Here is a 16,084-nt window from a genome sequence, read left to right on the forward strand (position 1 = left end):
TGTTTATTTCCTTGATTCCTGTTGTGGGCTTTTTACAGAAGACCTATATATAGGGTGTTGGATGCCATTTAATGACCCTGCTTGTGGGATCAACAGGGTAAAAAGTGACCCTTTGAGTTTGGCAAGGAAATGAGTAAATCCAGTTATTTGCTTACTATGTGTTTAAAATTGGCATACACCTATTAATACCTTTTCTCTTTTACTTTCTTAGACCTTGTAAGGGAGACACGCTTTCAATCAATGATAAAGCATGAAAAAATTGGCAGCAGCAATATACATTTGCTTAAACACAATAGATTTTGTTGTTGTGATAGCTGGACAAATAAGTTAGAGCATCTTCAAAATGCAGGTCTTATAAGTTATATAATCTGCTAAAAATATAATCTGCTAAAAATGTGATTTCAAAGAGCAGTGTGCAGAGAAACCTAAATTACAATTAGCATAGCAGTCTGTGAAATCCAATTGCTCTACTCCTCTGTGCCTTGTCCTATGGGATATTGTTGTATTTAATAGAAATAAAGGGCAAACATAATTTTCATGAAAAAAAAAATCATAAAATATTTTTATTTACATTTACACAAATAATTTCCTTTCCATATCATATAAACCATAATATTGTAAAGCAAACAATAGTAGACAGATATGCAGTATACGGAAAAAACAAAATATATATTATTTATATAAATAAAGTAACAAGAAGCCAAAGTATTATGGGGGCATTTAGGACATGTATTGGTAAAGAGGAAAACAAAACATTGGTGTATTTACATATAATTATTAGATTGCATAGATCTGATACAAATATTTTTAAATCATGAATAAAAATGTACATTTGCATATTTTCTGAAATCCCTGAGTTTTACTGATGCTCTTTATGTTCACATTCGTAGTTGGTATTTGGGCAAGAAGGGATTACAGTCATTTTCCTTGTCATTCTTAGAACACATTTTTTGGCAAAATCAGTTGTTCACATAAAGTCATAAAAAACTAAAAACTTTATTATTTTCTCTGTGTAAATTAAATAGAATAGGTGTTATCAGTAGGTAGAGGAAAAAAAAGTGCAATTTGTTATCAGAATTTTCTCCACTGAAATACTTTTTACTTGGTAGAAACTAAAACGTCATATAAAAGGCATTGGTGCATTTAATAAACATGTTACTGTTAAATGTCAAAAAAAGGCATTGGTGGATTTAAGGTAGAAGAACATATTAGGATTGGCGAAGACAATACTTGAGCAACGCGTTAAATACATTTCAGTTGTTTGTAAAGTTTGTAAAATGACGGAAAAAAAAAAATTCCAAACACCCTCAGTCATCTATAGGAGTGTCTTTTCAGCATGTGCTATTTAACCTTCTACATGATTTTTCGCTGATGACAGTTTTCACTTACACCTGTCATGAAGAAGTATGGGGGCTTCTACCACTGACCTGAAAAGGTTTGTGGGTGGGCTGTGTCTGGCTTCCACAGCTAGAAAATAGAACAATATGCTCAGCCCCCTGCGCCATTCATTGTGATGTATAATTTGTGTTATTGTAGATCATGCTAGAAGTCAGTGTTCACTGCCTGAAGCCAGCACTGGCTTTACTCTGCATGTGCGGATTTATTTTTTTTATTCTAGTGACTGATGTATGGTGCCAGGATCTGGCTAGGAAATAGACAGATAGAATGGAAGTCTTCATCTTTATCCAGGGCATGCACTAGTCAGACAATCTGTACCTCCTCATTCCAATGCATAAACCAGAGCGTAGGATGAAAACTCAAGTAAAGGAAGCACCATTCAGGACAGAGATGGATGACATAACATCTGATTCACATATTGGTATTATACAGCCATCTCTGACACAGCAGCTGGGGAAAAGCAATGCTTTTTTGGGATAAAGGTTTACTTGTTCTAAAATAGTGCTCCAGTTGTTAATAAAAGTACAAGTTGGGTCCTACATGTTAATAATAAGAACATGTAGCAAAGAAAACCTAAACTCTACAAGACTAAATGCTACATGCTACATGCTACTGGTTCACTTAACTCCTACTGATACCTTTGCAATGGGTTACATGAATCAAATTCACTCAAATTCTTAAATCAAAGAGAATGAAACCTAAGGCAAAGACCATGGGGTTCTGCTGTTTTTTAGCTTTGGAAGAATCAGGGTATAAATGTTTTAATGTAAAAAATACTTAAGTGACTTTATATAAAGTCTCAAACCTGTGATGTGTACCTAAACCTTTTTGTTGTTGTTGTTTTGATGTTAACCAATCTTGTGTTTTTCTCTGTTGAACACACACATCTTACATCTCTTTGCCCAGCTCTTTCTTCAAATAATGGCATATATGTGTATTTGAATGTTCCCTTGTAAAATGCTATAAGAAACATTCATAAATATATTGGACACTGGTCAGGTGATAAATTGTATTGACATGCATCTATTTAGTTAAATATTTTATATACAATAGATCAGCCAACCACAAGGGATACATGTTACAAATGCCAATAAACTACACCAAAATAAGTTTTCAGTTGGCTTACATTCACCTAAATAAAGTACAAATAATTGATATGTTTTTTATCTACATCAGTTAACTCCATACTGCATAAAAGATGTCATTCTTTTCATACCTTTGGTGGGTAACTCCATTTGATATTACACAAATTTATACATAAAATATACATAAAGAAGTTTTACATGGGCTGTCAAAGGCATATAATAGACTTATAAAGAACACTCAGTAACAAAAAAAGGAACTGACAAAGAAGAAATTTTTAAATGTAACTGTACAAATGTAACAAAGCAGTGTGCTGCTGAAACAGCATTGTTACTTTTTAAATAGGAAGGGAAAATATATCTAAATGTCTTTATATATCTATCTGTCGATTTCCATTGAAACAGATAAATATATACACACATATATAATATAATAAATGTACCTTTTTAGAATAGAAGTTAAGATTTAACCAGTTTAAATCCTTGCCCTGTGTCCAGCACAGCAGGAAGAAACCAATTCATTTTCAACCTTTTCAAACACTTGTAGCAAACTTTACAAGCCCAGAAAATATTAAGGGCACCACACCAGTTAGCAAGATGGACTAGGGGGTAGGTGATGCGAGGGAAATAAATCATCCAGTGCTTTGTCACATCGTTTCCTGTTGGCAGGTGCAAGCTGTAGTCACTCCAGTGCTTTGACACCCCATATGCTGCCTTTACAGTGCGCCCTTTCTCTGACCAACTTATAATATGTTCAGGGTTACAGTTGTATTCCACCCAGTCAGTGGTGAAATCACCAATCTGTGGGGGGTCAGCTTCTTCAATATCTAAAATCCTTGACATTTCTGCACCTTGAATGGCAATAAACTGATCATTCACTTTTCGAACTTCCTTAACCCATGGAAGTGAGCTGTCTGTATCCAATACAATAATAAGTCGAGAGCAATATGTACTGTTCTTCTCCCTCCACCACTCAAGGATCTTCTCAAATCTCAACGTTTCACCTCCTACAAAACAGAAGAGTAAAACTGGTAATATTTCAGTTCAATCTACCCAATTTACAGTTCTTGATCTTTCAAAAAAAAAAAAAAAAAACACATTGTTTACAACATTCCAGTAAAAGTTCATTACTGTAATTATTACAGTCAGTGTTCTCCTCAGAACACTGACACAAAAAGTGGTTAGGACAATTGTGACAAATTTAGTGCTCCCAGTTCCTAACCTCGATATTTGAGTCAGCTTTTTGCATCCACCACTCCCCCCTACATTGTTTAGGCTCTCTAATGCCCCCCCCCCCCATAGTATGTCTCTTTGTATTATTTCCCAACTGTCCAGTGTTCCATGTTTTGTTAAGAGTGTAAGCACTTCCTTGGGCGTAATATTGTAATCAATGCTGTGTAATAATTCAGGTTTAGTAATCTGTCTTCTTCCCAGCACACAGGAAGCTCCAGGTGCCGCCATCTTCTTTCTTCTGGCTTCTGCCTATATGCAACCCGATCTTGTATTGTACAGGCGTGAGATGGGGTGATGTAGCTTGCAGTGAATGGGGGGGGGGGGGGACCGGGAAGCCAATCTCACTAGGCATGCATCAGACCGGCATTTATTCCCTCATTTAAAAAAAAAAGCTTGTTCTGAGGAGGCTCTGCGCTCCCATTCTGTCTTTAAAGGGAAGGAGCTTCACTCTTTTTTTTTGGGGGGGGGTTGTCTAGCTTTGAATGTAAAGAAAAAGTTTTGGTAATAGGTCCACTTTAAACCCCCTGCTGAAATGCATACCCTGAGTAGCTGCAAACCATCTGCTGGGAGCTACACTGAGATTACTCCAAAGCAGGTCTGCAGCAGGGCTCTGTTCAAGATCTAAACTATAGTAAACTTTCCCTTTCAGTGAAAGTGGAAGTTAGAAAGATACAGAATAAGCAAAAGAAACAAAAAAAAAAAAATATATATATATATATAACTCCTGATCCTGGAGCAAAACTGTCAGGTTGTCCAGACTCACTGACAGCTCTTTCTAAACAAAGAGGGGACTGAGCAAGCTGTGTGATGAAAGGAAGGGAAAACTGAAGTGCGATTAGTCCAGCAAATTGTGTCTAGGGAGATCACAGTTCTCCTTATCACAATTTTTTGCAACTCGCAGAAATGTAACATTTGTATTTCAGTCTCATCTGAACCTTATTACCTTAATTCATTGTAATCAGATTGGTAAATAGCTTACATGTTGCTGGTGGCCACAGGTGGCATCTCTCCTGGACTAAAAAGTCTATAAAATAAGATGTATTTACTACTTTAAGAAATGGGAGCATCTCAAAACCACGCCTAAAATATGTACCATATGTGATTCTGTCAATTATTCCATGGAATATTCATACCAGGAATGCCTGAATGCTAGGAAGTATGGATAAAGTATGTGTGTGCTGTGCCCTTTATTTTTTATTTTGGGGGGGGTTGATACAAAATAACACACATAAAGCACACACACTTGCATGCATATTTACCTTGTCAAAAATCTACATGTACATTCTGGCATTAATACATTTCAAGAGCGCTTTAATATTTTAAAACATGATTAGTCCAATCCATTTCACTGCAGAGGTCCAAATGTGTCCAGATTTGTGGGAAAAAAAGAAGCTAATGGCAGTCTGTTCCATCTGTCACACACATTACTGTCTGATAAACTATGCACAGCTATATTAGAAAATAACCTCCAGCTTTGCCATCAATGTGTAATGGCTATCTAAAAGTAGAACATCTCCATGCAAATAATCCACAGATTAACAGGGGACTCACTGAGTCTTCTCAAGCTAAAATGTGGAAATGACAAAATTCTATAACCAAAAAATATTTAATACCAAACCAGTAACAGAACTCACTTCACCAGCTCAGCACCTACCTGCTAAAGCCCATTCTCCGGTACTGTGAGAGTGTCCACTGTAGTACAGTATGTAAGTATCATGCCTCGGTCCATCGGATGTTCTCAGCTCCAGAAAAGACTTGAGTTTTGTCTGTAAGGTGTCAAACGTAAGACCACTTGTTGAGTAGTCACAGCCATAAGTTTCTATCATGTGGGAGGCAAAGAACCTCTGGATAGCATTTAGCATTGCCGTGGAACGCAGGTTTAGTTCTTGTACATGTTCAGGAGGAAGCAACATGGGTTGTCCATTTGGGCTAATATAGTGACAAAAACAATAGGTGAGAAAACGGTTTCTTTTTGTAGTAAACACCATACCATAACATACACTATATATCCAACAAACTCTAGTGTTGACACAAGATAACTTTTAGTGGATATCTAAAGATATGAAGGTCTCTTGTGATAATTAGGTTGTACACAGCTCATGTTTAAAACAAAGAACATAAAAGCAGCAATCAGAGTTGTAAAATGTGCAGTGCTGCTCAGTAGCAACAGATATGTGTTTTTGCACAGTAAAGTCATGAAATCCTCTGGGTTTACTTAAGCCACCACAAAATGATTTGCCAAAACCTGGGCAGACATTAACGATTTATGCGCCTGAGAGCTGGCCACAGTTTGCATTAACCATAACAAGACTTAGCAACAACAAAGATGAAAATATATGTTTCCTTAGCAGCATATTAAAAAAAGACACAGGAAATAAATGCAAAATTGTAAATTCAGTGGCTTTAATTGGCCTTCTAATTTCTTCTCACATCATTTACTGATAGTGTGTGTCAGAACAAAAAGTAGTAAAACATTTTTTGTATGAGAACAGAGAGTATGTACATACAGCACAGTATGTGCAGAGCAGTCTATGGCGTGTGGTCCTCTAAAACCGTGGTCGCCAACCGGTGGTCTGCGAGAAAATTCTGGTGGTCTGTGCGGGGTCAGAAGATGGACCCCACTGGGGGGACGCATTGGCCAGAGCCGTGGACCACGTCCCCAGTACAGTTCTCAGGCTCGGAGAAGTGGGCGAGCTTTGTCCCTGGACACAACCTGCCCCCTCTCTCATTGCAGGCTCAGATCACCGATGGGAGAGAGCAGGAATATATCGTAATGACGTCACTGTGGGGGAGGTTTCTCCCCCTTTCAGCGACACCTGGCTCCCTGCGCATGCGCAGTCGGGAGCCGGTAATCTTAGTGGTCTGCGGGACCGAAAATGTTGGCGACCACTGCTCTAAAACATGTAATAAACGGTACAATGTTAAGCTTGATGGGCATTAGTATAGTACATACAATAACATTTTCACTAGCTCCATTGCTCACTATTATTCTAAACTGTTAATGTAAGGCTGGTGGAAATGCTTTTAATGGGATGATATTACATTCAATGTAACATAATAATAGTGAGCATCTTTCTGAATGGTGGGGATGTAAACACACCAAACCCATCCCGTTTAATTGGTGACAGTTATCTTAATATGAGAGTAAGAGTAATAATTCTCCCTGATATGTAATAGTTTTTGCCATCCCGATTTTATAGCATGTAGTAATAAAAAAAGATGTATCTTTCATTACTATATGCTAGACAGTTATCTTAAAAAAGAACTATACTCAAAAACTAGTCTTTCAGTTAGGAATCTATTCTTACTTACTTGCACTAAAATGTCAGTCTTCCCTGGTGGCACTGTGTGGGTCAGTTTGTATCCATGCAATATATATTCTCCCCCTTCCTCTGCATGGAGCTCACAAGCTCAGTAGCTGCAGATGGAGCAGTTGCACAGTGACAGAATAATCTGCATAATTAGGGCTGTGGGAGGGGATTAGAAACAATCCCACCAAGCATGACATTACCCAGATTGCACCTCACCGCCTAGGCAATAGAGAGACATGGGGGTATGGCCAGAACTCATTTTTCATGTTTAAAAGTAAAAGCAAGCTTAAAAAAAAAAAAGTATTCAGATGAGTATAACTTTGGCTTATATTATCCATAAGCCAAAGTTTATTTTGTGAGTATAGGTACGCTTTAACCTAACAGGGCCCCCCTGCCCTGATGGATTGTTGGCTCCTCTTCAGAAAGGATACCAAGCACTGTAGTTACAGGTGAATTGTATTTCTCTGCTTAGAGCTGTCTGTAAGTCTATATGCACCACAAGTGCATAATAGAAATGCAGTAACCTTACTTCTCTCCCACTTCTCCCGAGAAGGGGCCATGGCAGGTTACATGCGGCAGGACGTTCTCCTACAGCGAGCACCTGTCCCAGCCATCATCTGTGTCTGTACTGATAGTTATTCTCCACACCTCATTGGTGCTGTTCCCCAAACCCGTCTATGTGCCTAATGGAGGGGCTACTGGTTATCTCCTGAGCAACCATATAAATAGACAAGTGATAAAAGAATTGGGCAAAATGCGGTGCACCTCAGCAATATATAAACTGGAGCATGATTTATGCTACACTATAAAACATAACACAAGTTAATATTCGTTCTATCTCGCTATCACAGCACACATATTTTGGGTACACAATCTAGCTACAGACTACAGGCACAAAACTAACTTACCTGCAAAAATTTGTGGGGATTACAACAGCATATCCAACACAAGTCCCTCCCAAACAGCTACCAAGTTCATGGAACAGACCATGTGCCATAGACTCAAGAGGTAAGACAATCATAAACACGCTCATAAAGATCCCATTAGATGGCTGCAAAAAAACAAAGCAAATCAGTAATATACTGCATCAAAAATGCAATATAAAGTTGTGTTCAGAATAATAGCAATCCGACATTATAAACCTGACCAATCACTGTTTTTGGTAGAAATTGTATTTCTAAATGGCAAATAATGTACTAGTAGGTGTGGAAGAGTAATAGAAAACCAACAGTCATGACATGCGTTCCCCTGATTCTGTATATTTGAATCATTAATTGAACATTCGAAATAATAGATTTTCAAAATAATAGCAGTGTGGATTTCAATTAGGTAATTCAATCTGTGAAAAAAACAGGTGTTGATTGTGGCCCTTATTTAAGGAAGGAAGGCAGCAAATGTTGTACATGCTGGTTACAGTGTATTTCTCTCTGAAAATCTGAACATTGTGCAGAGGAACAGCGTCTTTTGATTAAAAAGTTGATTGAAGAAGTGAAAACATATAAAGAAGTGCAGAAAATTATAGGCTGCTCAGCTAAAATGATCTCAAATGCTTTTAAAGGGCAACCAAAACATTAAAGAAGAAAACTGAAAATCACTATTTGAATGGATAGAGGAATAGCCAAAATGGAAAACACTTAGTCAATAATCAGCTTCAGGAAAATCAAAGATGATCTAAAGTTACCTGTGAGTATGGTTATAATTAAAACACTATGTGAAGCCCAACTATGGACAATAGGCCCTAGCAGCGTCCTAATTTTAAAAAACAAATACATGTGCTGAAGGGGTTACAGTTCCCCAAAGAACACACTGACTGAAAAAAGGGGAAATGGTGCAAATGTTTGACTGATAAAAGTAAGATTGATCTTTTTGGGTCTAAGTGCTGCAGACAATTTGTCAGATGACCCCCAAACACTGAATATGAGTCACAGTACACGGTAAAGACAGACCACAATGGTGGCACATGCATTTGTGTGCATGGAAATAAAAGCTATTATAAGGAATTTGAGCTTTAGTCACTTTTTTTTTTTTTTTTTTTTTTTAGATACACTGCCATTATTTTTAACACAACTGTATTCTTTTTTTAACATGTTGAAAGAACTCATTGATATACCATACCGATCATAGGAATGAAGCCACTATAGTCCTAATATTGCAGAATTCTTACGAAATGGTGTAAAATAGTGGAAATGACATAGAAAAGAATCCAGGTAACATGGTTATTAAGCTGCTCCATTTGACAAAGGCTTGAAGGCTTTATGGCTATACCGCAGTATTTGTGGGTGCCGATGCTACATTCTGCATTATTTGTATTGCTGGGTAAATGTAAAGCTTTAGCTCATACAAAAGATTTAAACACATAGACTGCAGACACTTCTAAAGACACCGACTGCACGTACAAACCTAAAGCTGGAGAAGAACATTTTCCTAGAACATATAATGTGGAAAGGAATATAGCATTGCATACTAGCCTCACATTATAACTTTTTCCAAAATTACTTTTTTTTTTTTTTACAAATTAAACTGCAATGATAAACAATTTACACCAATTTCAGCAAAGTATAGAGAAGTGAAAACAGATTTTTCACTTGTCTTTTTAGGTGTGCTTTTTGTTTGAATTTGCTTGAAAAAAATGGAAATGGAAAAAAATGTAATAAAGCTTAATAATAACAACACATAATTGACCTAATAAATATTAAAAGGCTTTCATATAGTCTACCACCAGGGGTTTGTATAAGAGGTAAAGTGTATGGTGAGTTGTGTTGTGTAACCTAATGTTACAGCTATCCCCTATAGAATTGTAACATAAAAAGAACAAGAAGAAAAGGGTCTTTTTGCTGCTTGTATTCAAGATAATACAGTGTATACAAAAATTATCGACAGTGTAACAATTATTTAAACTCAAATCATGCAGGGGCATTTCCCTGAATCTCTAGACAGGTACTGCTACTGTTGTTAATAGAAGAGAAAGGAGAGTAAGCCCTGGTAGGTCCTGTGGACAGACCAGATCTGTGATGGCAAGGTATATGTTTTATCTTGGAGAACAGCACATTTTGAGTAGAGGGCACAATGTACATTGTATAAATCAAGCTGTGACATTTTGGTAAACTTTTCCCATATCGAAACGGTTAAAGTCTAAAGGGGGAATTAAATACATATTTTTATTGAAAACAACTGCTTGTAAATATGTGGTAATGACCAAGCTACATGCTAAAGGAGAATATACAAATTTATACATGGTTTCTTTTCTACTTACCTGCCAAGATACAGCACCAAGAATTCCTGTTGCAAGGAGACTGAAGAACACCAGGCGCTCCGAAATTAGGCAAAAATGGCGCATTCCTTTTGAAGCCATAACCCTATCAAGGCTGTTATCGGTTCTGTGGCTGTAGTATACCTTATGGCAGTCATTTAACTTAGTGTGGAAACCCCATAGAGTAATTAAAAAGATTATATGGCAAATTAGCCAAAAGATACCAAAGATGGAAAAGCCAGGAATAACAAAATACCATAGATTCAGGTCTCCTAATTTAAAGGCTGCTAGAATGAAAAATATTAGTTCAATCAATCCAATGGACAGAACAGAAAGCCTTCTACAAATTCTGCTTCCATACAAATATGGCTTCCATCGTTCTGTGACTGAAAGACCGCTAAAGTACACATCTAGAAAAGGCTCACTAATGATGCAGCAGAAAAAGCAAGACAATGCAAATGGATTGACAGGAATCTTCAGTGAAGGGAAAAACAGCACAGGTGTCAGGACAGCAAATATACCCAGGTTTAGGATTGCCAAGAAGGATTTCATTCGCAGGTCAATAACTATCAGCGCAAATGCTGTGATAAGTAAGATGATGCACAGTGACTTTTGGACAAGCATGATGGTGCTGGCAACTGCAAAACCTGTCAGTTCCAAAAACTCAGCTGCTGTTAGAAGGGTGGGACGGTGTCGGACACAGCCACAAATCCTCTCCACAAGTGCAGACATTGCTCTAACTATTATGGAGGATATAAGCAAGTATTTTGTTGCTTCCTCTTTTACATCATACTTAAACTTGGAGTTATCTATAAAACAAAGCAGACCAAGAAGAAACCCAAACCAAAGATTTGAAAGGCTTAAACTGGCAGCTTCCATTGAAAAATAGTAGTAGAGGATACTTGCAATGCCAAAAACGAAAAGGCCTAGGATAAAAATGACCAATAATAACGTTTCAGCTGTCTGTTCCCATCTAACATAAAGGCCCATACATATTGCTACCAGTAAAGTGATTCTGGCTAAGTATCCTAAATATCTGACTGATGAGTGCATGTTGACCTCTTGGTTTGCCTCTTCGAGTCTCGTCATTGCTGCGTGGAGGCAGTGACTAACACAGTAACGGAGTGACCTACACATGTACAACGGTGGAAGGGGATTTTCCAAAGAGCTTGTATTGTTGTCTTTTCATAAAGAAGTGTGAATGTGCTGGTACTTTGTAGTCATGTACATCACTTTGTCTGCATATCTGCTTCTTTGAAACAATAAATGACTGGTTTTCTATTTCTTCTCTTCCATTAACCTATAGAAGAAAAAATAATCAACATTACAATGATACCATTTGTGTATAGCAAGTTAATTTAGTACAATATAAGCCATTATAAATGTATATAAAGGTGTTCCTGTATATCATTGATCTTTGCACCAATTATAGAGTACAAGGTTTGCTTACAGATTTGCTACAGCTTAGTATAACCTCTCCTCCTTTTATATATGTTGTTCCGCCTATTTGTGTAATAAAGGAGTAGTCTAAAATGGCTACACTGCCTATACACAACAGATTAGTGTGAGGGCTGGTGCTGCTGTTATTGCTACAATAAAAATCCTGGATAAGTCATTTTCTTTCACAGAACAATTTGTATACTTAACATGGCTGTGACAGAGTGGAAAACAAAACTTTTTTCAGTACAATGCCAGGTATGACAGAGTATATACAAAACCCTTCCCCGACACGAAAAAAAAATTCCCAAATATGTGCTAAATGATAGAAAAAAGAGCACTACTCATGTCATTTTACATATCATTTACCTGCCCCTTGTTTGATGTATTGTCCATCCTATCCACAATCTTATAGTGTATCACTGCTAGAAGGAGTGCACGTAATCCTGAATAAACCACGTTTACCATATACACTGCCCAATCTGACAAACATTGCCATAAATATATGGCATTGCCAGCATCAAATGTCTGCAATTGGCACACCAAACCTGATGCAACCAGTAACAACACATCCAGTCAATGTCAAAACATTTAAAGGTATGGACTCAAGGCGGAAAACATATCCTGGTCATACACCATGCAGCACTTGGACTTTGTAGTAACTGAATCTGCAGCAACCAGACAGATGGTTGGATCCATCAAAGAATAAACCTTGCCAGTACATCAGAGAATCTGAATTAATCCCAGTCACACGTGCCTCTATAAATGGGTCACACATGGTCCCAAAATATTGCACCACGGTGACATTTTAGTCTTGAAAGAAAAATCTACATATATATTTTCTTTCTCAGTGGTATTTATTTATAAAACAGGGAGTCTCACATGCCCTATTTAATGTACAGCGCTGCATAATATTTTGGTGCTATATAAATCCTGTTTATTAATAATAATAATTCCCTCAAATATGTTGTGTGGGAATCAATTACTACCATTGAAACACATAGAAATAGAAGATTCCCACCAAGGAATGTTTGAGGGAATGTCAGATTCCCAGTTTTATAAATAAAACCTAATGTGTTCTACATTCGGAAAGTGACAATGTCTCAAAAAGATCACAAGTAAAGCCATCAGAGTAAGTGTGCATCCTTACATTCCGCTTCTGCGGGGAGTCCTTGATGCCCTTTATCAATTGCTGTTCAGGCATGATCAGTTCACAGAGGTGATCCTGGCTTTCCCTTCCAACCTTCACAAATATCATTTATTAGTTATTTTTGTACCAAAGTGTGACTCATGCAAAACTTTGTGCACCCTGTATTTGTTTTGGCTTTACAGTTGTTAGCAGAGGACCAAACTTGGACTGTTTACTACATCATATCCATAATCTGTGCTTAGCTGCTTAGTTGTACAACTTCCCTGCGCTTTCTTTTCATGAATGTCACCAGACAACAGAGAGATAAGTGTCTTTGTATAATTCAAAATGTGTTTTGTTTCAGCTCCTGGCATTCAATAGGATGTATCCCACTGATTATTAAACTGTAATCTCAGGTTGCTAAAACAGATGCAGCTATAAATTACTTGACTACACAACTTGCTAACTGAAATCCAGTTGGTGAGGCTGCTCATTTACATAAGATTTTGATTAGCTGTGCAGGCATGGAGAGAAAAGAAAGCACCAAGAGGAGAACAGGACAAGGATAGGCTGAATGGATTGTCTATGGTGAGGAGGAGAAGGGATAATAGTGAAACTGATTTTTTAACCTGCCCAGTGAATGTCTTAACCGACAGAGGTCAGTTCACACTGCGAACAGCCAAAAACTAGATTGTGCCAACGTCATTTCTAATTCAGGCTTTAGAGCTGACTATGACTGGGGTATTTCCGATTATTAATTTACAGCCTACCACTGAATTATCACCGTGTACATACAACTAGTACAGCCAATAAAATTAAGCTATAAAGATTTTATATATAAGCTAGAAAGATTCTTTGACACCGGCATTGCTACTACACTAGCACATACTTGGTGTGTTTTTAGTCTGATTTACAAAGTTATTTGACAGAATGGCGAATAGGAGAAAAATGAAACCTCACACACAAGTGAGCAATGGCAGCTTGCAGGTATTTATGCCTACAGATTCATTTAAATTGTCCAGGCATGTATTAGGGACTACATAATTATTCTCATTTATGAGGAAAGAATTGTCTGTTCTACCTCCTGAGAAATCAGTCACATCTTTCCTTTCATCCTCCCTAGCTGGCTGCAAACATAACAAGACCAACGGAAGTGCTGACTACGAACACATTTATATGAACATGACTGAATGAACATATTTTACCAGAATGATCATATTTATGGACAGAGGACTCACACTTGTATTACTATTATAATATCGCTTGGTGCTATATCTGTATGCAGAAAGAAGTAACACAGCAGAAGTAACACAGCCGGGGCGCCGCCATCTTCCCCTCTTCTTCCAGGTTCTTTTTTTTCTACGTCACCTGGGGCAGGCGAGAGATCAGGTTACGTAGATGGGGAAAAAAATTGCCAATCTCACTGCGCATGCTGAGATCGGCAATTTCTTTCCCTTTTGTTGAAAGGGCTCCTTCTGCACACGCCCAAGATGCTTAGGCATGCGCAGAAGGAGCACCCAAGGGCCTCCCGAGATGCATGACCTAGGTATCCCAGGAGGCTTTGCACTCACATTCTTTCTTGATCGCCTAGGCAATAGAGAATTAGGGGGCAGTGCTGCACCCTTTTTTTTTTTTTAAAGGGTGTTGCACTTAAAAAAAAAAAAATGCAAACAGATTTTTTATCTTTTATAAAAGGGTTGTCTACCCTTTTATGTAAAGTGAAATTTATAAGTTTGGTACGCTTTAATTGGTACAGAAGATCCAGGTCAGTCAACCTATATATGCAAATTTAGTCTAACAGTTCGGTATATGTGCGGTTGTGGTTACTGCTTTGTTATGACCTTGAACTTTTTTCTTGGGAGAAATGCTACATATGGTGTCTAGCTGCAGCAGTCCAACAGAGAATGAATAGGGTGCAGTGTTCTCCCCAGACCCTTGTAGCTGGGTGCACCACCCAGCACTTTTCAATAACCCTCCTGCTGTTTTTGGGTGGTTACTGATGAGTTGGGTCACAACACATGGGCTACCACCTGCCTGCAATTTCTTCCCACCTAGGGTATAAAAAAATAATGGGTTGAACACTGGAGGTGGCCGTTAGCAGCTCAGTACAACTCACTGCCATCCGCTGTCAAACCTTCAAACACTGGTCCATTAAGAACCAGCACCGCATTGCCGGCAGCAGAAAAGGTGCCAGTTATCAGAAGCCACATGAGAACTCTTGTTCCTACCCAGGGTCTGAACCTGCCCTAACCCTGTCATCCCGGTCACTGACCTTAAACACACATGCAGAGTTCCAGCAATCCTTATATAAACCCCAATGGATGCATTCTTGTTCTTCTTTCATTTCTCTGCCGGTCATGTAGTTGACATGGACAGGAAGTGAACAAAGACAGAAAGTGATTGTAAAAAAGGCAGCCTGCAATCAGCAGCATTGGATGTCAAAACATTAAAGAAACAAATGTTTATAACACAAGATTCTATTTATTCCATATACTCTTATGTTTAGTCATGTGACGTAATTTTTAAATCCCCGCCTAATAAAACAATCACCGTATTTGGTAATATTATGGATATTTTTACATTGTAACAATAAGGATCCTATGATTTGTGAAATGATTGTGCGCACTGTGCAGCCCATTCACATTAGTAACCATGTTGTAGGGCCATGTAATTCATTGTGATTGCGCCGTGATACAATATATTGTGTGTTGTGGTGCTGATGTATACACAAAGGTGTAGTCACATCACCACAATGCATTGCTGAGAATGGCCCATACACTTTGTGTGAGAGGTAACCCACGGAGCTCTTCCCTCACCCATGGATGGTGTATGGTACTTTTATTATTGACCCCCGGCATTCAGGGTTTCTGACAGAGGTTCAGGTAAAACAAACCTTGACAAGCTGTAACCGGGGACACGAAGGAGTTACACTTCCCGGCACGTCCTGCCATCCAAGGCTGCAGTGTGGCGCCCTCCGGAGCTCATGTCACGTGTGTTGTACCGGGCTCTCTATCCGCTCCCAGGAATCAACACCGCCGCCTCGGAAAACCCATTAAAGTTTTCCTGTTTCCGCAAACGCCGCCATGTTGAGGCCGTGTCACTTACTAGGGGAAGCAGGGAGGGACAAAACACCGAGGGACTGAAACTTCGCCCTTCACTGCCTTAATTACACTTTATCAAAGCTTTATTGTCCAGGAAAAAAATGAACAAAGATACACACAGACATATTTCTTCTATGCAGTGA

At 38.3% G+C, this 16,084-nt stretch overlaps 1 protein-coding gene across 2 annotated transcripts; it reads right to left on the reverse strand.

Moving 5' to 3' along the window:
• Positions 1 to 532: 532 nt before the first annotated feature.
• TMEM168 (transmembrane protein 168) lies at positions 533 to 15,959 on the reverse strand. Of its 2 annotated transcripts, XM_072401527.1 has the most exons (6): positions 15,734 to 15,959; positions 15,113 to 15,188; positions 10,278 to 11,574; positions 7,933 to 8,075; positions 5,368 to 5,642; positions 533 to 3,487 (listed from the first exon to the last, which is right to left on the reverse strand). In XM_072401527.1, exons 3-6 carry the CDS (start codon positions 11,409 to 11,411, stop codon positions 2,940 to 2,942), a joined length of 2,100 nt encoding a protein of 699 aa, XP_072257628.1. In that variant the 5' UTR covers positions 11,412 to 11,574; positions 15,113 to 15,188; positions 15,734 to 15,959; the 3' UTR covers positions 533 to 2,939. The 2 variants fall into 2 exon arrangements, with proteins under 2 accessions (XP_072257628.1, XP_072257626.1); XM_072401525.1 differs by lacking the exon at positions 15,113 to 15,188.
• Between the last annotated feature and the right edge of the window lie 125 nt (positions 15,960 to 16,084).

Source organism: Pyxicephalus adspersus, chromosome 2 (assembly GCF_032062135.1).
Source record: "Pyxicephalus adspersus chromosome 2, UCB_Pads_2.0, whole genome shotgun sequence".
NCBI lineage: Eukaryota > Metazoa > Chordata > Amphibia > Anura > Pyxicephalidae > Pyxicephalus > Pyxicephalus adspersus.

Bases quoted from the DNA above. Each gene is read 5' to 3' on its own strand.
- TMEM168 (XM_072401525.1), bottom strand. From the start codon at position 11,411: ATGTGTAGGTCACTCCGTTACTGTGTTAGTCACTGCCTCCACGCAGCA. The intron at 8,076-10,277 runs GTAAGTAGAAAA...GTTTTTTTGCAG, and splicing joins TTGGTGCTGTATCTTGGCAG to CCATCTAATGGGATCTTTAT. The intron at 5,643-7,932 runs GTAAGTTAGTTT...TCACTATATTAG, and splicing joins ATCCCCACAAATTTTTGCAG to CCCAAATGGACAACCCATGT.